The sequence below is a fragment of the Dermacentor variabilis genome, chromosome 6 (genome assembly GCF_050947875.1).
Source record: "Dermacentor variabilis isolate Ectoservices chromosome 6, ASM5094787v1, whole genome shotgun sequence".
Taxonomy (NCBI): domain Eukaryota; kingdom Metazoa; phylum Arthropoda; class Arachnida; order Ixodida; family Ixodidae; genus Dermacentor; species Dermacentor variabilis.
Genome location: NC_134573.1, coordinates 41467399 through 41489223, shown reverse-complemented (window position 1 = coordinate 41489223; position 21825 = coordinate 41467399). Strand labels below are relative to the sequence as shown.

At 46.6% G+C, this 21825-nt stretch overlaps 1 protein-coding gene across 1 annotated transcript in view; it reads right to left on the bottom strand.

Moving 5' to 3' along the window:
* LOC142584759 (glutathione S-transferase Mu 1-like) overlaps positions 1-21251 on the bottom strand; it is a 55742-nt gene extending 34491 nt beyond the window's left edge. Inside the window, exons 1-2 of the mRNA XM_075694992.1 lie at positions 20322-21251; positions 5779-5992 (exon numbers count right to left, since the gene is read on the bottom strand). Of these exons, the coding sequence (XP_075551107.1) occupies positions 5779-5992; positions 20322-20419 (312 nt within the window). The 5' untranslated portion in view covers positions 20420-21251. The remainder of the gene's footprint in view (positions 1-5778; positions 5993-20321) is intronic.
* Positions 21252-21825: the final 574 nt, after the last annotated feature.

The following is a 21825-nucleotide window of genomic DNA, read 5'->3' as shown; positions in this document are numbered from 1 at the left end:
ATCCCAATAAAGAAAGGCGTCAGACAGGGAGATAAGGTCTCTCCAATGCTATTCACAGCATGTTTACAGGAGGTATTCAGAGACCACGAGTGGGAAGAATTGGGGATAAAAGTTGATGTAGAATACCTTAGCAACTTGCGATTCACTGATGATATTGCCTTACTTAGTAGCTCAGGAGACCAATTGCAATGCATGCTCACTGACCTGGAGAGGCAAAGCAGAAGGGTGGGTCTGAAAATTAATCTGCAGAAAACTAAAGTAATGTTTAACAGTCTCGGAAGAGAACAGCAGTTTACGATAGGTAGCGGGGCACTGGAAGTGCTAAGGGAATACATCTACTTAGGGCAGGTAGTGACCACGGATCCGGATCATGAGACTGAAATAACCAGAAGAATAAGAATGGGCTGGGGTGCGTTTGGCAGGCATTCTCAAATCATGAACAGCAGGTTGCCACTATCCCTCAAAAGGAAAGTGTATAACAGCTGTGTGTTACCAGTACTCACATATGGGGCAGAAACCTGGTAGCTTACGAAAAGGGTTCTGCTGAAATTGAGGACGACGCAACGAGCTATGGAAAGAAGAATGATGGGTGTAACGTTAAGGGATAAGAAAAGAGCAGATTGGGTGAGACAACAAACGCGGGTAAATGACATCTTAGTTGAAATCAAGAAAAAGAAATGGGCATGGGCCGGACATGTAATGAGGAGGGAAGATAACCGATGGTCATTAAGGGTTACGGTATGTATTCTAAGGGAAGGGAAGCGTAGCAGGGGGCGGCAGAAAGTTAGGGGGGCGGATGACATTAAGAGGTTTGCAGGGACAACATGGCCACAATTAGTACTTGACCGGGGTAGTTGGAGAAGTATGGGAGAGGCCTTTGCCCTGCAGTGGGCGTAACTAGGGTGATGATGAAGAAAACTTGCAGGAGGATTAGCTGGCGTGGGATAGCGGGCGTTCTAGATCACTCGGCAAAGCTTTTGTCTAAATGGTAGCGTAAATATAATGATGATGATGATGATGATGATGACGCATTCTCTTGAGGTAATTGACAACCTTCACCAATACAAGTACACTTTTGAATTTCCGATAGTCATGCTAAAGCATGAACGTCACTTTCTAAAACGTTCCACTAAAACGTTCCAACATTACTAATTGCTCCCTTTTCTCCTGGCACAATGTAATGCTGCAGTATAAAGAAATATTCAACAGATGTCTTAAGAGGAAGCTTTATCTCGGGCTCAACTCCGACGCGGCCTATTCAAATACATGTAAAATGCAAGAACGTATTTCTGAGATAACCCCTGGACCGATTTTAATGAAATTTGTTGCATTTGAAAGACAAAGTTAAATTGTAGTGGCTGTTGGAAGCGCAATTTCGATTTAGGGCATGAATTTTGTTAAAATGATTTTCATATATTCGACCGTTTGGAAGAAATAGAAGCACGAGGTTCACAAATAAATGGCTCGGCATCAAGAACAGATATCGCGGTTCTTTAAACGCCATCCATTAGACCATTCAAAGCAGACAAATTTGATATGTCATTTTACATCTTACGTGTATTTGTTGCGTTGTTTACGAGGGTTCTGCAAAAGCTGTATTTCCATATCACTAATGTTTTTCATATTCATGTGGAACATATCAATTTTGTCCGCTTTGGTTGTACTATTAGATGCAATTCACACACTGGTATTATCATTGTTCTTTGTTGAGTTACAGAGTTGTAAACTTGATAGTTTCGTTTTTTGAAAGCTTGCGATTTTTGCCAATTTTTAATAAAAATTTGACGACGTAACCCGAAAATTCAAAACCAAGAGTCACTAGATTTTAAGGTTTTCTTTTAAATGCAACAAACCTCGTCTAATTTTTTGTAGTGGTTGCTGCGAGAAACGAATTCTCCTTTTACATGTATTTAGATAGGAGCACCCGAGCTAAAGCTCCCTCTTAAACACTGTGAAAGCATGCTCCTTCACGCTAGTTCCGTTGGAAGTTTATTGCGCTATCTTTATCTATATATATATATATATATATATATATATATATATATATATATATATATATATATATATATATATATATATATATATATATATATTGTAACGACGTGGGATCGACGAGTATGCGTAGCAGCACCGCCAAGAAACGCGCTTTATGAGTCGTCCAAGGGAACAACAACAACGTCTTCTTCGTTTCCCCCGCTTCACCTAAAAACCCGCGCTACTTCAGCATCGTCCCCACTGGCGCATACCCGCTGAATTATAGTTCTGCCAAATATAGTTGTGTCATTTGCTCCCCCTTTAGGAAAGATCATCGTCCCGATGCTAGGGGCTTGGAAAGCAGCGGTAAAGAACTGCGCAGTCTTGGCAGTCCTCATAGTACGGCTTCATACGCAGCACGTGAACGACCTCGGGTAAATGCCGTCGGCGCTTTGAACAGTGCGAGCTGTCTGGAACGACTTCGTAGTTGACGTCACTGATGCGTCAGAGAACTATGTAAGGCCCGAAGTATTTGCGTAGGAGCTTTTCAGAGAACCCACGCTGTCGAATAGGTGTCCAGATCCACACTTTGTCGCCGATGTTGTACGTTACGGCTTTGTGCCGAAGATTGTAGCCTCTGGCGTCAATGTCCTGTTGTTCGCGGATTCGCAGACGCGCAAGCTGCCTAGCTGCCTCTGCTCGGTGTGTTATCTCTTCAGCACCCGTCTCGTTGTCGTCAAATTCATGAGGGAGCATTGCGTCTAATGTTGTTGTAACCTCACGGCCGTATACGAGACTCAAGGGCGTCTTGCGAGTGGTCTCTTGGCGAGCCGTATTGTACGCGAAGGTGACATAAGGTAAAACCTCGTCCCAGTTGTTATGCTCTACATCTACGTACATGTTTATCATATCAGCCAATGTCCTATTGAGTCGTTCTGTCAGTCCGTTCGTTTGAGGGTGATACGCTGTTGTCTTCCGGTGGGCGGTACCACTTAGACGTAGAACGATATCTAAAAACTGGGCCATGAACGCAGTACCTCTGTCCGTGACGACTACTGCGAGAGCGCCACGCCTTAAAACGATGGATTCCAGAAAAAATCGTGCCGCTTCATCTGCTGTTGCCCGTTGCAGGGCACTTGTCTCGGCATATCTAGTGAGATAATCCATGGCAATGATTATCCACCTATTACCAGTAGTAGACGTTGGGAAAAGGCCGAGAAAGTCCATGCCTACTTGTGCAAATGGTGTGGCCGGTACGTCAACAGGGTGCAGTAAGCCGGCTGGTTTGACGGATGGCGGTTTACGACGTTGTCAATCCAGACATGTCTGAACGTAACGTTTAACGACCGCAGTAAGTCTCGGCCAGTAATAATTCTGCCGAATCCGTGCCAATGTACGAGTATAGCCCAAGTGCCCAGCAGTCGGCTCGTTGTGGCAGGCGTGTAAGATTTCACGTCGAAGCGGTGATGGAACAACAAGGAAGTGGTTGCTGCCGCTAGGCGAGAAGTTCTTCTTGTAGAGGACGTTGCGACGCAAGCAGTAGGATGTCACCCCTCTTGCAAAGAGCCTCGGCACGCTGTTGGTTCGTGCTTCGAGGTAATCAATAAGCGGCAGCAATTCAATGTCATCCCGTTGCTGGCGTGAAAGATCGGCAGTATCCACGAGTCACAGAAAAACCGTGTCGTCATCGTCTTGTACTGCCGGCTCAACAGGAGACCGAGAAAGGCAGTCGGCGTCTGCGTGCCGTTTTCCCGACTTGTATGTAACAACAAAGTCGAACTCTTGGAGTCGAAGACTCCAGCGTGCGAACCGGCCGGAAGGATCTTTCAAATTAATGAGCCAGCAGAGGGAATGGTGGTCACTAACGACGGTGAAAGACCGACCATACAAATACGGACAAAATTTCAGAACTGCCCATACCATTGCGAGGCATTCTTTTTCAGTGGTGGAGTAGTTGGCTTCGGCTCAGGATAGTGTCCTACTGGCGTAAGCAATCACTTTTTCGCTGTCGTCCTGCCATTGTACTAGCACCGCCCCTAGACCGACATTACTAGCGTCTGTATGCAATATCGTCGGGGCTTCCTCATCGAAGTGTGCTAATACGGGAGGCGATTGCATGCGTTGCCGGAGCTCGTGGAATGCCCGCTGCTGGTCTTCGCCCCAAGTAAAAGGCATATCTTCTCGGGTGAGCTGTGTTAACGGCCATGCGATACGCGAGAAATTCGCAATAAATCGCCGGTAATATGCACAGAGTCCCAGAAAACGTCGCACGGCTTTTTTATCTGATGGAATCGGGAAATTAGCGACGGCGGCAATTTTATCCGGATCAGGTCGGACTCCTTGGCTACTGACGACGTGACCGAGGAACTGGAGCTCATGAAAACCAAAATGGCACTTCTCAGGCTTCAAAGTAAGACCGGCAGAGCGTATCGCTTCAAAAAGAGTTTTCAGCCTTCGTAAGTGTTCGTCGAACGTTGCGGAAAAGACAATCACGTCATCCAAGTACACCAGGCATGTTTGCCATTTGAGTCCGGAGAGCACAGTGTCCATTAGACGCTGAAATGTTGCTGGCGCCAAACACAAACCGAAAGGAAGTACCTGAAATTCATAAAGTCCATCAGGCGTCACAAAGGCTGTTTTCTCACGGTCTCTCTCATCCACTTCGATCTGCCAATAACCGCTTTTCAAGTCCATTGAGGAAAAGTAGCACGAGTTTCGCAACCTATCCAAGGAATCATCAATACGTGGCAGTGGATAAACGTCCTTCTTTGTGCCCTGATTGAGCTTCCGATAGTCGACGCAGAAGCGCAGGCTACCGTCCTTCTTCTTCACTAAAGCTACAGGTGATGCCCACGGACTATTAGATGGTCGAATAACGTCATCTTCTAGCATCGTCTTCACTTGCTTTTGTATATATATATATATATATATATATATCTGAAGAACGGAAGTTGCATTGCCCCAATTTCGAGGTGATTCTTCCTCCCTTCTAAGCCGCTTTTCACGGCCACCACAGGCGATGCCATAGGCCCGAACATAAAGTTACACCACATCGCAATTCCACATTCAGAAAAATGTAGAATTCAAAAACTTCACCAGCGTCTTGTAGTTAGTTAACTTATGGGGTTTTATACGTTGTTGTGGTTAGTTAGACCGACAAAAATTCAATGCAGCAGGAAACATTCTTTCCTACTGTTCAAAACTACAGCTTCCGCACAGTTCCTGTCAGTTGGATGCTCTCTGTGGAGCAAATGATAAAATTTGCGTTTGTGTGCGAAGTTTATTTCCTACTATTCCACAATTATTGCCAATAGGTGGTGTAATAACACAAGAAAGATAATCTAAACAGACGGTGTATGTTCTGTCCTTTTCAACATTTCGGCCGCAGGCAAATAATAAGAGAAATATTCCATCATTGACATATCGTCTAAGGGTGAAGCGACTCATCTTTTACGTCCCAAATAGTGGAAGCGTTTCTGTGAAGCCGTCAAATGCTAATATTTACCTTTTTCTATTCAAAAATATAACTTCCTCGATACATTGCATGCTGAAACATGAGTACGAAGTCGATGAAAACATGAGAGTCAAGGCGACCACAACAAGTCTGAAATAAACATGGGATAAATATCTTCTAGTTTGCCAGTGCGTCTTTTGCGTATATACTCGTGAAACAGACCTTAATCATAATGCAGGCCTTGGCACTTGAAGGTCGCCTGCATTGGCGAGTTTCTCATACAGCTCGTACCCAGAACGGCAAAAGCACAGCCATGATTCGGCCTTGCCTGATTGGTTTCTCCACGTCACCTGGTGCTCGAGCATTTCAACCCGTTGCAGCGTTCTTTCCTCCTTTGGTACCAGGCCTAGCTTACGTCCCAAGTAGCGCAGGATGGCCTGGCACTGCGTCATCCGCACGTCGCCGTCGATTAGGTATGGCAGGTCGGGAAAGTCAAGATCCAGCTTGTGCTTCTCCGCCAGCCACTCGTCTTGACTGGGCTCCAGGCCTTTGCCGTAAGAGTACCTGCACAGCGACAGCAGCAGCAGCACCAGCCGCAAAATTCTGCACGCAGGAAGTAGTGAGGTGGTATACGCAGGATGAACACGTGTATCCGCTTATTCAACTGAACGGATTCGTTCAAGACCTACGCTATCAAAATTGTATTACTCTATGAGGATCTTACTGTATTGCAGGAAATTCTGCAAATTGTTAAGTACGACTGCCAGCTAGTTGTGCAGACCATCTACAAATTATGGTTTGTCAGCTAGGTTCAGTGCGAGGAAGAATATCTGCCGAATATCTTGCAAGCACATCACTACATATCAGATATATATATTTTTGAATGCCTGGATTTTTTCCTATACTTCACTATATCGACGCTTTCTGCAGATACCAATGTTTTTTGCTTTTAAAATCACAAAAGTTGCCCAATATGCCATGAACGTACTTAGTGAAGCAGGTAGTGTTTACAAAATGTTTCATTACATCATTTCTTTTAATATCGATAGTGGACGTATGTAATTGACTTTGTAGACGAAACGTTTTTAATTTATCCAATGTGTACAGACGTAATGCAGGCGACACCCACAGTATTTTAGTATGTTTGGGTCTTTTATAGAGTACCTCCCTCGTGGTAAAAGTAAAACGCGTCTTAGTACGTCAAACAGCATCAAGGAGGAGAATAAAAAGTACACATGCGACAGGACGGGCGCGGAACTTTCACCAAGAGTTTATTTCGAACGACCGGACATTTTATATACAATAAGGTAAATGATGCACACATTATCCTACAAAAGATTTGGCCAGTCAGTCAATTCTCGTGTGTACATACGTGGAAAGAAATGACACTGCTTTCTCCTGCAGCGCCAAAAATGGACAGCTGACGTACTTATCACCTCCTTTCCTTAGGCAGCACGATTCTCCAAATTCACGTTGCATTTGCTTAAAAAACCGAGCGTACATTGACTGGATGAAGGCGTCTGTAGGTGCTGGTGGAAGGGGGCAACAATCCGAGCAAAGCCATGAGAAAGCTGAGATACTCTATGCAGATAGCAGTGCTGACGACAGAAAGAGAGAGAGAGGAATGGAAGAGAGGAAAAGCGGGTAGGTTAGCCAGACGCACGTCCGGTTTGCCACCCTGCAGTTGGGGTAGGCGTGTATGTACATAAAGAGAGTCAGTCGATTCACGTGTCTCTATACCTCGAAAGAAATGCCAGTTCTTTTCATGCAACTCCAAAGGTGTACAGCTGACACACTTATCACCCGCTTTCCCTAAGTAGTACCACTGAACCTATTCACGTTTTGTTTGCTTAAAAAAATCTATGAAATCATGTGTACTATGACTGGCTGAAGGTGGTGACTTGCTGAAGGTATCTGAAGGTGTTTGTGTTTGTGCCGCTGACGTAACCTACGTCGACGCAGCAGAATACCCCAACCAAAATGCCATGGCGGTCGTCGCAGTAGCGGGTTCGCAGTACCGCCTCGCCGCGGCCGCATCAATATTCACCACGCAACCCGAAGTAGGAGAAGAAACGGCCATCGCTTTGGCTTACGCGGCTACCAATGCACACTGCATCATAAGCGATTCAAAAACGGCCATTCGTAACTTCACAAGAGGACTGATAGCACCCCAAGCACAGAAGATTCTCTCTGGCACTCCTCCCTCAAGGCAACGCCGCGTGCAGATCATCTGGGCCCCTGGTCACTCGGGTCTGGCTGGAAACGAAGCCGCCCACGATGCCGCCCGAGCTCTCGCACACCGGGCGCATCATCCTTCTCCTGCGTCTTCCGATCCCGACCAGCCCTCTGTTCTGCATCGCGGTCACGCGCGGGACCGAATGGTCACGTTGAGAGAAATTCTCCTTCACTACCGCAGGGAGCGGTTACGCTACCCCCCAGCACACAAAACACTGAATAAGTCTCAATCTACCACTTGGCGACTCCTTCAGACACGCACCTTTCCGAACCCCGTGCTTTACAACCGCATGTACCCCGATGCATACTCTCCACTCTGCAAAGCGTGCGAGGCCCGCGCTGACCTCGATCATATTATCTGGCAATGCCCCAAAGCCTCACCCACCAACACCTCCCACACTAACACACGCATAACTACGGCCGAGCAGTGGGAGACATTGCTGCTCAGCTTGGACCCAGAGGAGCAGCTCTGGGCCGTCCGGATGGCCGAAGACGCCGCCAGAAAGCAAGGACTGGCCGCCGTCTGAGGAAGGGGGGATTGGGGGTTAGTCTCCCGACCCCCGCCACCCCTGAACCCCATCAAGGACATAACAAAGTTTTATCTCTCTCTCTCTCTGAAAAAAGACAATGACCTAAGCTAAGACAAGATAAAGTTGAGGTACTACATAAAGACAGCCGTAATGACGACATAGTTCTTATTGCAGCGTACCACGCTCACGTTACCTAAAGAGCCGGCGAAAAGTTCTCAAGCGAATACAATGGCCATCTGGGTATATGCTTGTCTTCGGGTGCCGTAAGTAAGGTCCTCGAGAAAGACGCGAAATGCTGTTGCAAGTCTGGCATGAGGAGACATCAGCTTCAAGCACTATCAAGAAACATATGTGACAGCTGAAAAACGCCATCGTGAACACGTCATAAGTGATGCAGTGGGCTTCGTACTGATGAAAGATTAATGTAAAACAGCGCCAAGACGTCTGTTTAAGAAAATCAATGCACCTTTGAAGTACAAAAACTGGCTTTCCCCTCAGCGGATAAAGTGGGATTTGTGGGACTACCAGGAAACATGATGCATATTGCTGCATACTACTCGAAGACGATGATGTCGACTCTTTTATTTAATGGGACGCAGCCACAAGTGGCTACTGCCTGATCTGATGACGACGACGTGCCATGCTTGACATTGGACTTCCATGTTGGCCACCCACCTCCCTTCTGAAGAGTAGGCAGGCGTTGAGCCCCTTTCAGGGGCCGTTGCGAGTCTGCTGCTCACTTTCCCGTTCCTGTTAAGTGTATATATGTTTTCGCAAGAAATAATATTAATAATAATATTTGCCAGTGCTTGCTACCGTTGTAAGTACAACATGTAACTATTTTACCTACTGCGTTTCCACTTAACAATATGAAGGCTAATGCAGCAATCAAAAAGAACTTTAAGGCGACCATTTCTAACACAAAGCAACCAAAGAAAACAGCTCTCAAATGGTTCAAAAGCATGTAAATGGACTCTGAAAAAGTGAGAAAAATCAGCTGAATCGTATCCCCTAGAGGTATTCTTCATGTCAAAAACCCTCAACCAGATTACTTTTTGCGCGTGATCGTCTTAGAAAACGTGTCGCGGCAGCTTAAAGTAGGACGCTTCAAGTGATTACCGACTGATGACCCGTTCGTGGAGAAGTGCTGTGACAGTCTTATTACACAACTAAAAGATTATCCGGGAGCCATCACCACGTGACTTTCACTATACGTTGATGACTTACATTATTCTGTGACGTGTGAAGGCATTCTGCGTGCTGTTTATAAAAAAAAATTATGAATTGGGCGAAGAACAATTTCAGGAATTAGTGTCATGAACTAAGACAGATTTATAGCTGTATTGCAATTTTACCTGTTTCGACTGGTATTAGTCACCCTGGTTCTTATTGTATTTAAAGTGCAGCAACCTGCCCAATGGTTGACCAATAACCCCCATATCATGTTACATTTTTTAGCATCCTTTCAAAACCACGTTATTGCAAACCTAACCCGCAAATGAATTATTCTGGTCTATAGGTACGTCGACGATTATTTATATTCCTTAATAGCTCACCATGTCTATGTCTCACTTTAGCTCGATCGGTGCTGTAGCTGACTGTTTTAAATTGCTCTCTAACCTTTCTCGTGTGATCAGGTGTACATATGAAATACCGGAAGATAATTTTATTCAATTTCTATATCTAAACACTTACTTCTGATCAGATGGCCACGTGTGCTGGAGATAAGATCTAAAATGAAATAAAACTGGTCTACCTTTCGATAGTGCACACTCTAAAATGATAAAAAGGAGCATAACCACCACAGGCCTTCAGGAAGTTATAAAAAAGTCAAGTCATCACAAGATTGAGCCTAGTCTATCCAGCCCAGATGAAACATTTAACTTTGCAGGTTTTCCAGCGTCTGTAACCTCGTCTGTTAGTGAAACGTTACTTCAAAATTTCACATGGGGAAGGAAGCGCCATGCAAAAGAATTTAAACAAAGACCTCTGCATGTGATCTCATACTTCCATAAGGTTTTACACAATATCAAAAAGATTTAGAAACCGACCAAATGTAATTTTAGTGTCTCCCACACTTCGAAAGTTATCGAAAGTGTGTAATCTCTAAAAGGACAGGAAACGCACACAATGTTAGACTAATCAACCGGCTATATACATCGGATCCGTGTCAAACGTTCTGTACGAAATATGGAGGCGTTTATCTTGCGAAGACCGGCAAGTGCTTCCACAAAAGGGCAAGACAGCACAACAATGACATTCGAAAAGGATACGGAAGCCACTTGGTTCGACACTGCAAAAAGTCGACATGTATACTTGTGCTTGCCAGCACAATCTTTAAGCAAGGGAAAAACTGAGGCGAAACGTGAAATAACCGAATGTTATCATTTAAGCAGGCGATAAGTGTGCCAGCTGTCCATCTTAGGCGCTGCACGAAAAGCAGTATAATTTCTTTCCAGGTATCTCGATACGTGAACCGATAGACTTGTGCAATGTTTTGTATGATGATTTGTGCCTCATATGCCTAGTGCGCATTATAATAGCCGGTCAGTTGGATTAACGTCTAAGTGAAAGTTGAGTGCCCATCGTGCCGTATCTGTAGTTTTCGTCCTCTTCCAAAGCACTGTTTCAAAAACACTGTCAAGATGAAGCAACTCGCCCAAATCAAGGCATTGCAGAAACGCGACGTGAAAAGTAAAACTTACGGACTGCTGTTCAAAATTAACATCGCAGAAAAAATTGTCTGTTCGAGGGAAGTATACTTAAGGTAACGTTGATTTTACCGCCATTGATAATTACATTTCAAAAGAAATTCGAAGCGTCGCCGTAGCCTGCGTTGCTGGCTGCTTACTGACATTTGATACCGATCACGCCGCTGAACCCCGCCGTCGGCGTTTGATAACGCCGCACGAAAATTGATCCGAAACTTCCCTTAACGGCTTCGATGTGAAACTGTGAAGGTCCCGCGCATATGGGAGTCCGTGTTGCGCAATGCAATAACGTGGTGTACTGCGTGTGTGTTTCTTTTTACTTCGAAGACTTTTTTTAAAGCCCACAAAGGTTACTCGAATGACGTCACTAAAGAATAATTAAGGGATAAGATACTGCCACGGGGCGGCATTGTTCGAATCAGCACCGATCAACGGGTGCCAAAAGTGGTGGGAGCAAGAACCGGCGAGCAAGACTGGTATTGCTGGCCACTCGGGCAAGCGGCTGAAAATGTCGAAAGCGGGTTAGAGATTTTGGTTGTTATTGTTGACGCGACCATGACGTCCCGAGAGTCTCCTGTAGGGACCCCTGTGCATTCTCTGTCCCACGCGTGCATTGAGAAGGTTGCTAATATGAAAGAGGTTGCGAATAACCCGAAATATTTGGTGTCTTTGTGCAATCCCGTGGGTCCACGAATTGCTAACATTGTATGTGTTATCAGAGGGTATGGCGCCATATGGCTGGCTGTCGTTGTTTCTCCTGTGTTTGTCAACGTACAATAGAGGTCTGTCATAGACTCAATAATAATAATATTTGGGGTTTTACGTGCCAAAACCACTTTCTGATTATGAGGCACGCCGTAGTGGAGGACTCCGGAAATTTTGACCACCTGGGGTTCTTTAACGTGCACCTAAATCTAAGCACACGGGTGTTTTCGCATTTCGCCCCCATCGAAATGCGGCCGCCGTGGCCGGGATTCGATCCCGCGACCTCGTGCTCAGCAGCCCAACACCATCGCCACTTAGCAACCACGGCGGGTTCATAGACTCAAGGGTATGCGTATGTGTCTGTGTGGTGCAATGAAAGGGCGCGATCTCTAACAGCGGCGGAGAATCACCCGTTTCTTCGCCCCTAATTAAAAGGGGCGCAACCACGAGTTGGGAGAGGTCATGATATAATTGGGTGAACTTGACTGGATAGTCACCAATATCTGCCCTTCCCTGACCCAGGGAACTAGGGAAAGCAGAAGTTATTTAAACCCAGGTTTTTGTCCCAGCCAGGCAGTCTAGAAGCCGATCCTACAATCTGATCAGAAACAGTCGAGGGGCTAGTGTCCTCCAGTACCGCCTGGGCCAGCTAGCCGCGTGTGAACTTCGAGTGACTAGTTGACGTAAGAGACGACAAACCAACGTCTTCAATGAAGCTCACGGTAGTTCCTCTCAAGTAACCTCAACCTACTCGAGGGAAGTCGTCAGATCTAGACTCCCGGGAAACCCAGCACAGCATTCGCATCCACCTCAATGAGATCGGCGCGCCAGCGTTCTTCGGGAAAGTTCTGCCCTCGATTACACGGTTTGTAGGCATTCTGCTTCTGGTGCCCGGCCATCTGTATGCTATCATTTCTTTTATTTTAAACTCTGATTTAGTGTTAGTGTTAGCTTTTATATCAACTGGTAATCGCTCGTTGTATTTTTCTTGTCATCATTGATCTATTAGGGTGCATGTGTGTTAGCGTTTTTTCTGTCCTTTCTTTTTTATTTGTGTATCGTTGTCAGTCGACAAATATATTTTTTCCTTCTCCCGACTCTGACACCTTCACTGTGTTCGCTTGAGTACGGAACGACCAACCGGCTTGTATTCCCCGTTGACGACTTCGCGCTGACGACGAGCTGGTGACAAGCCGTGCCAGATGGGTATCATTTGCAAGAAAAATTGAAGCAATCGCCAACTTCTTAGTTGTAAACTCTACGGAGCATGTTTATATTACACAATGGAAGAGAATTGTAGAAGCTCAGTTTTGTGTTTCAGAACTTCAAAACGGCCAAGTAAACTGAAATAATTGGCCTTAAATTATTTAAATCTACCTGATTACGCACGCAGCACTGCGAGGCATAGATTGCGGAGCAACTCTCCTGTGACATAGCAGGGCGGCGTAAAAAGAAGCTGGGTTATATACGGCGCGATAAAACGGTTCGTCTTGCCCCTGTTGCAGAAATCACTATGCAAGCAATCGGTAGTCTCGCACATCGCCAATGGCAATAATAACGCGGGAAGAGGGAAGTGCAACTGTCTGTCTGTCTGTCTGTCTGTCTGTCTGTCTGTCTGTCTGTCTGTCTGTCTGTCTGTCTGTCCGTCTGTCCGTCCGTCCGTCCGTCCGTCCGTCCGTCCGTCCGTCCGTCCGTCTGTCTGTCTGTCTGTCTGTCTGTCTGTCTGTCTGTCTGTCTGTCTGTCTGTCTGTCTGTCTGTCTGTCTGTCTGTCAAACCAACCTGAGTCACTAGATAGTCCGTGGTCTAGAACGTGCAACACCGGGCTGCTGTACTGAGAGAACAAACAGGGTTCGAAATGAACTGTCCAAGCAACTGTGTTTGATGTGTATGTTGTGAAGCTTGTGTGCTTGATGGAAGTTAAATGACGCAGTGCCTTCAAACTCTCTAGACAAATTCGCCAATTCTCGCTGTCACACGTGGAACATGCCACTGCATTAAAAAAATTTTCCAGCGGGTATTAAAATGGTGCGACATTCATAAATACGTTTATCCGAAAAGTTAACCTTCAAACTGCCTACCCTGTATCGAGAGCCTAAAACAACTGAGCACTTGTATTGCGGTGTTTAACCCTTTACTGCACTTTGTTGCATTTACGCAACATTCCGATGAACGGCTTTAAAAACAGAAGCAAAGTCCGTTTGTAGCTGTCTGTACAAGTTGATGCATTTCCGGAACATTCGTCTAAAAAACGCGCCGCCTTGTGATGCCGTGTGCGCTCATCCTTCGCATCTTCTAGCAAAACAAACATGCCAGAGGCTGCGCGCGCCTGCGAGCAGTGATACAGGTAAGTTTTGCCAATTGTAAATCTATTTCTCCATAAGACAAAGTGTAAAAAAAAAATTCTTACGCTGAGCTCCACATCCTCCTGACTCTGTAGATTAAAAAAACATTATCTCGGAATAGTTTGTTCCGGGTGACGGAACCTTGCGATGTTGCGAAAATGCAACAACATGTACATATATCGTTTATTTGCTTCGCAAAAGCGAAATGGCTCCCAAATGCTTTTATGGCCGAGCAATTCCTCCTGATAGTGAAGGCAGTGACCTTTCGAGGAGTGATGACAACCACAAGTGTAAGTCCAATACACATTCAACATGTGTGCAAGATGTTGTCAGCTGTAATTTTTTTTTCTTCAAAAGGAAGTGGCGCATCCGTACGCTGCCGTGTCGTGTCGCAACGGGCACAGCCTTAGGTCTGTGCTTCTATGTTCTAAATTTTGACAATAACGCGAAAACGCTGCATTGTTTCCTGGCTGCACGGGAATCTGCATGACGCACTGCACGAAGTATGGGAACCACCTGTGCTGCATAAGCAAGTAAAATTGCTTATTTTCGTTCCACGCTAAATCATAGGTGCACCAATGATTGTCACGTGCAAATAAACATCTGAGTATGAATCGCACTAAGTCTATGTTTCTTCTCCAACTTTTTTTTTTATCTGCACGTTGTTGCAAATACGCAACATACCCTTTTTCTGGAAGTTCAAACCACAGAAATTCGCTAAAATTAGTTTCCATGGGAGTAGAGCTACTTTTATGCTTCTTTACAACTCCATGAATAATATTTCGAGGAAACAAAAAATTGTGCAGTAAAGGGTTAAGCATTTTGTCACCACTGCAATGATTTCCCTTGCACGGACTGCGACCGCGTCCCGTCCTCCAGCATAAGTTCGCGTTCCGATGTCCTCTTATCACCGTCACCAACAATGTCAGGTGTCTGCAAACTCGCCCATGCGAGATAAAGCCCTCGACGCGCGAAAGCTTAAGTGCCAGTCGGAAGCTTATCACTTGTGTTTGTGGTCTCTTCTCTAAGTAGCTCCGTCACACTAAGGGGCCGTCTAAAATCATTTAACAAAAACCGTATGCGACGGTCTCCAGGCGATAAGCGAACGCCGTTGAGGCACGAGAAACGATATGGAAAATAAAAAAAAACAATAAAAGCACACTTTGCGTCTTCTTGTGACTGTGGTCAGATAACGTCGCAGTTATGTGCATATCTTTTGTACGACTAAGCAAATAACTTGAATAAAGGGAGTACCAGCGAAACACAAAGGACGCGCACACAAGGAAAAGGCGTTAGACACGGCCGGACGCTGGGCTTTCAACTGTACTTTATTGAAATTTACACTGCCGCACATAGCCATGTTTCCCGTGGTAATGCATCTTCGAGGTGTAATCTATGTACGTGTCTTGGGAGGAGTTGAAAATGCGCATGCGTCGGGGGCTATGTTGCGGCAGTGTAAATTTCAATAAAGTACAGTTGAAAGCCCAGCGTCCGGCCGTGTCTAACGCCTTTTCCTTGTGTGCGCGTCTTTTGTGTTTCGCTGGTATCCCCTTTCTTCAAGTTCATCACACGCCAACTGGGCCGAAGAGCTTGCGCTAACGTAAGAAAATCAATTGTGCAGCTACATTCTCTTGCCGCGAAAAAAAAATTGAACAGGCGCATGACACACGCAAAAGCACTTCATTTGAAAACAAAAGGTAGCAAATATTGCCTCGCGAACTGTCCCCATTTCATGCTGTCTTAGCTGTCTCTGTGCTTCCTTAAAAATGAAATACAATGCAGTCAAAAAACATAATTTTACATATATCTTGCATCTTGAAACTGCAAAAGCAGACAAGAAACGAAGAGAGTGGACAGTACGAAGCACTTTCTCACAAATTTGAGAGAAAGTGCTTTTGAGAAAGCGCTTCGTCCTGTCCATTCTCTTCGTTTCTCGTCTTTATGCGCTTCTACAGTTTCAAGATACAAGTAAATCAACTAGCCCAGTTAAACATTCTGTTACTGCACGTATCTTGAGTACTTCCTGTACCAAATAGGATGATTTCTAAATGTAGTGACACAAAGAACCAACAGATGGCATGGAGAACTTTTATCAGCATCGACGACTTTGCACTGTGGAGAGTAAGAGATATATATCCATAACCTAGGCCAAACTAGATATTGGCACATCGTCGCCAGTGACGAATAACCAGACAATCTGTTGTATTCTGACGTCAAGTGTGACGAGAACTCGTCGATCATGTCGCCATTAATCGTAGTCAAAGATCAAATGGACGCCGAACACAAACACTAATAATAACCGTACTTTTCGGCATCCATACGGGCGTCTTCTTCACAATGAAAAAAAAATACGGCAGCCATTCCACTCTGTGAAGGTGGATGACTAGCGAAGCTAAATAGATGGTATATCAAAATGTACAGCACAGAGATACATAAATATTCTTGTGTTGTTTATTATTTCACGCATGTTATATCTTTCTGGTCGATATCGTAGACGGCCAAGGGTTCGGTGACGACGATAGACAGGTTCTTGCCGAATGCTAAGTCCAAACACGAGCACCTCGTGGTCGTTGGCACATTGGGATAAGTGCAGCACTGTAGCCCGAACCGTTCAAGCATGAACGAGGGCAGCCAATTGCCATCTGGCCGCGAAACGTCCACGTTGAAGTCGCCAACGACGAGGACTCGAGTTTCATTGTCATAGGTGGGATGGAGGAGCCATCCAAAGTGGTCGTTCATAAAGTCCTCTGTGTCGTGCTTGGAAGAGGCAGGTTGAACGTACATGGTGGCAACAACCGTCCGATCACTGGTCTTCACGGCACACACGTCGGCACATAACGCCACGCTTTGTAGTTCTTGGGTGGTGGACGAAACGTCGTACGGCCTCATGGAGGCGGCTACGTCGTTCCTCACGTATATCGCAACTCCGCGAGCTCACGAGGGAACTCGACGGGCGCACGCGATGCCGGTGTAGCCGTCGACAAGAACGAAGAAATTGGACCACGTCTCGGAGAGACAAGAGCAATACCCGTCGGGGCAGGGCGTCGTGGACCACGCTCGCTGCGTGCAGACGCAGCGACCTGACGTTGAGAGCCGCCAGCAAGAACATGTATTGCGGGTCGGTGACCTCCCCATTATGACGACAGAATAAGATGAAATTCTACGATGGAATGATGAGCGGCAACGGAGCCAGCTGAGGAAGAAGACAACGACGACAAACGCGTGAGCAGTGACATGAGCGTGTTCGCGCGGTTGCGCCGAGGGGCATGAATCAGTCAGCTCGCGGGTTGCTCGCTGACGACATATTCGCGGGTTGTTCGCGGACGACGGATTTGCCTTAGCCATATACAGCTTCGCTGTAAAAGTTCGGCCACATGTTGGACTCCTGTAAACCATCAAGGCGAAAGCCTGCTGCGCATGTGGTTAACATTGTCCACCCCCTGCTTAAGGCACTAAGCTATCCCTTCACTTAAAGTTTATTCTTTTTCTGTCGTTATACGCATAAGTATGGCAAGGTAAGAAACTAGACGGGAATACGGAGTGCCCTTGAGCTAAAGCACAACGTGATGCTCGAAAGTTGGTCGCAGAACCTTGGCGGCAGAAGGTAAGCAGACTCCACGCTAAGTCCCAATAGGACGTTCTCATGTACAGCCTTCAATACATCTGTTAATGCGCAGCATTCTTGATGAGTTCAACCCAGTTTTTTGTAACAACCATCTCAACGTTTTCGTGGCTCGGTCGCGAAAGACCTGGGTAAGTGCCACTGGTTATGTGCTGCTCTTGAAGTAATCGTCCCAACGCCAACTTCATACACTAGGTATCACAACCACAATGAACAACCCCATGTGCAACCCTCCGCCTCAGTTCGCAACAGGCCGCAAAAGCATTTGCCGTTCGCTACAGAACAGTAATCTGATTCATAAGAGTCATTCTCTAAATAAACCTTGAGTGTTTCGCATTACGCAGATGTCAACTGGAGTTCAATGTGTTTGAGTATTAAGGGTATTAGCCTTCTTTGGAAACTTCACTCAGTTTGCTGTATGTTTTTATTATGTTCATGCCTAGTCTCTTCCCCGCCAACTTGGATCACTGAATAATCCATGACATAGAGTGAGAGAAAGGTTTAATGATACGAAATGGGGAGAGGTCGGCCTGAGGTCAATTCCTCTAACGAGGCACTCCGCGTTGGGGGAAGGGGAAGAGGGAAAGAAAGAGGGAAGAAAGCCGAATGATGGGTGATGATGTTAAGGAAAGATGTAAAGCATATGGTAAGCTCTTTGGACAACTTGAAGCCTACAGTACAGGCCCGTGCTTTTCAAAAATCAAGTAAGGCCTGGATAACCTTAAAACTCGATTTAACGTCTGACCAAGGGCCTCCGACAGAGGTGGGTTGCCGAGGGGCGTAAAGACATTCTTCAATTTTTGACGCTCTTCCGCGTACTGAGGGCAGTCACACAGCCACATGATCTATAGTATCTTTCATATTGTACAGTTCACAGACTGGTGACGGGGTGCATTGCATGAGGTGCACCTACCCGTGCATAAACGCCACCCCCAGCCTAAATCTGTGCAGGAGGCTGGCACAGCTGCGCTGAATTTTGGGTCGTAGACTAAATTTCATGGTAGGCTCCTATCGTTGGTGTAGTCTGTGGCGATTATCCGGATTGTCATGGTTAAATCAGTGTACTTATGTGGTAAATAAAATAAACTTCTTCTTCTATCGACAAAAAAAACAACTTTTAAATGGGCAAAGCAATAATATCCGGCACCTTTACTGAGGGAATCGGGTTCCAAACCAATCGCCTGACCAACTTGGGTCACCGGGTATGTAACTCGGGGCATGTGGCAATCTTCGACGAATCTCCTTGACGCCAACTTGCGTCAGAGAGTACGTGCCATTCGACATGCGTCAGTTTTACAATGACCGTCTTTCACGCCAACTTGGCGCACTGGGCACTTGCAACTGGGAATGGGCCGTTATTCCCTGACACGCAGTTCGGCGGTGACATACGCTTGCCTATGACACGGCAGTACGGTCAGAGAATTTGCAACAAGCAGAAACGTTAGGACCGGTCTACAGTGAACCCAGTGTCATTCATCTGGAATGAATAGAATTTCTATGGCGGCTAGTGGGTGAAAAACCTGTAAATTGAGGTTCCCTACAAAATTTCGTCTCTGAGACTTCATGCATGCAGCATATTTGCGCGCAGCATAGCCCTGATCATGGTATGTCAGAAGGCGAACTATATGACGTAGCTAATGTGTGATTTCTTCTTGGACCTAGCGGCATCTCACAGCACCGCTCGCTGTTTCCGCGAAGCCGAGGCGTTCTGATGCTCGGTATGACTTTGTGCTCCGCTGAACAACGTCAACCTCGACCTCCGAAGGGATTCCACACTTCGGTACGTCTCGTGAATTGTACTTTTAGGGATACTAAAAAGAATGTGTGCATAAGACAGTTTAGCTTGGTAAGATGTTCTCCAGAACAATGTTTCATTCTTAGGAGCGAGAACATTGATTACTAGAAAAAAAACACGAAAGCTAGGCTTCCCTTTCTTCAAATGCGGGCGCAAACCGTAGCGCCGGTACATCAGTTTGACGTCATGACATTCATTGTATTAACTTGCAGTGACGCCGTATTGTCGAGGAAATAGTTGCTCGACCTCCCCAAGAGGTTGCCTTGGTTCATTTTGAATAGAATGTAACGTTTTTATATACGCACTTCCCTGAACCGAATTCGATGTTCTCAAAATGCGTGACGTCGCCAGAAAATGTTTCAGTAACTTCAAAGGCTTTAGCCACACGTATTTATTTAGAGAGCCTTCATGCAATGAGGTTCCGTAAATTAGTATTTGTCTGTTGTCATGGATGTCAATCCTCGGCCAATGATACGAGTGAGCTGATCAGATTTATAGATAAACGCTACTGCAGCTGAACTTGATAGCCATCCTTAGTACTCATTTAAGAGAAGCTACGTGTGTGCCTAAACAGCATCGTGGTGGATCACAATCTGCTCAAAAGCTTCCGGCTATGCGCCTGCACGGTGCGAGTTATTTTTATTAATTAATTTATTTTTAATACTATCACGGTATACATGAGAATATTATTGCGTGGAGGGGCGGGTAAAGTGCCCATATAGCCCATAAAGAAGAATGCAAAATGAGAAACAGGAAACCACGCAATAAAATGGTAAAATCGCGCAAAACACACAGATAGAATGACACTCCGAAATGATCGATGCGTACATCGTCAGCGTTTCAAACCTCACGACAGGTTCGCAGAGAAGCGGGCGAGGAACGCGCGAAGCACAAAGCACTCCCAGCTGCCACTACGAAATGAGAAAGCCATAAACATCCATGTGTACCTTACCTCCTGTCCTCGTAGGGGACTCCGGCGTGAGCCAGCAAGTAGCGGATGGGCTCGCCGAGGCCTCGGATGTCCCAGTAGCCGAGCACTTTTGGCGCCATAACTGCCGTCTCGCTGGCGCGGTCACGTCGGTTTTTGCAAATATTCCGCGCGAGATGAAAACTGTAACCGACGCCCGTTGCGTTGACTGTCAACGCCGCGCTCGGGTGCTCACCCCCTTTTCAGCGATCGGCGGAAGCGGCCCCACGCGCCTTTCTGCAGGCACCGTCACAGAAAGTCCGTATGGAGAGCCGTTACAGTCTTGTTTGAGCCACCGATGGAAGAGGTCACGCCAGAACCTGCTCTGCTGTTTCGCGTTCCTTTCCGCAATGCCAGTCGCGTCCTCGCTCTGTCTGTGCGCAGTGTTTTCACCGCACTCTTCGGACTGCGAAGTGGTGGAATACAGTCGACCAAACGTATACTGTTGTTTTAACTTCGAGCGACACCTGGGCTAACTTAGCGCCATCCCTTCTGCCAAAACTGTGGAGCCGAACACGTCCGCCCCCACACACGAAGGAGCATGGCGGTCAGGCACGCGTTCATCGCAGCACAAGCGCTCCGAGAGCGTCGCGTCCCCGTGGTCTATTCGGCACATGATTGCCAAGTGCGACGACATGCTTCAACACCAGGCGTACACACGACGGCGTTGCGCGGCCGCCAACTGGCCCAAACGTTCGGGCGGGTCACCCGCGGTCGACGCGAGTAGCTGGACGATGCCGCAGTATGCTCCGGCAGCGTCGGTGGCCGACGAGACCGAGAAACGAGGGACGCCTGCCACGACTGAGAGAGAAAGAGAGAGAGAGATCCAAATGAGAGAAAGGCAGGGAGGTTAAAAGGAGTGAAAGCCTCCGATTCGCTACCGTGCATTGGGGGAAGGGAACGGGGAAGACGGAAAGAGCGGGTACAAAAAAAGGCGTGAAAAAAAATTGGAGGACGCTTAAGCTTCGCCTTCAAGAGCGGAACGCGACAGCGTTCCCGTCGACCCGCCAAGGGGTGTAAGACAATGGGCTACGGCGCAGCGACTACGCGCCCCGCACCGGACGCGGTGAGCGTCGAGCAACGCAGCGTTCGGCGCGACAACGAAATGTGCGCCTGAGCAAGCGACGCACGCCTGAGCCTTAGAAACAGCTCGTTTCTAAGGCAACACCGCGTTCACTAGAGGCGCTTTTGTACCGCTTTGTAGCATAGAAAGAACTACCGATTACACCTCTTGGTATTCGATATTTGCCAACCGATAACGAAGGAGGAGTTCCGTACGATATGTTTATGCTCCTTGGCCTCCACAGTCTGTGGAAAACGAGAATGGCAGTGCGACACTCGGATGTCGATACCCGTCAGGCGAGAATAAACTTCATCGAAAGTGTCGCGTATATTCGGGAAATATATCGTGCCCAGAGTGAGCCTCCCGAGTGGGTGGCTATTCTTGATGAACTGATCAAGCTGAAGCGATTTTAATATATAATGTTAG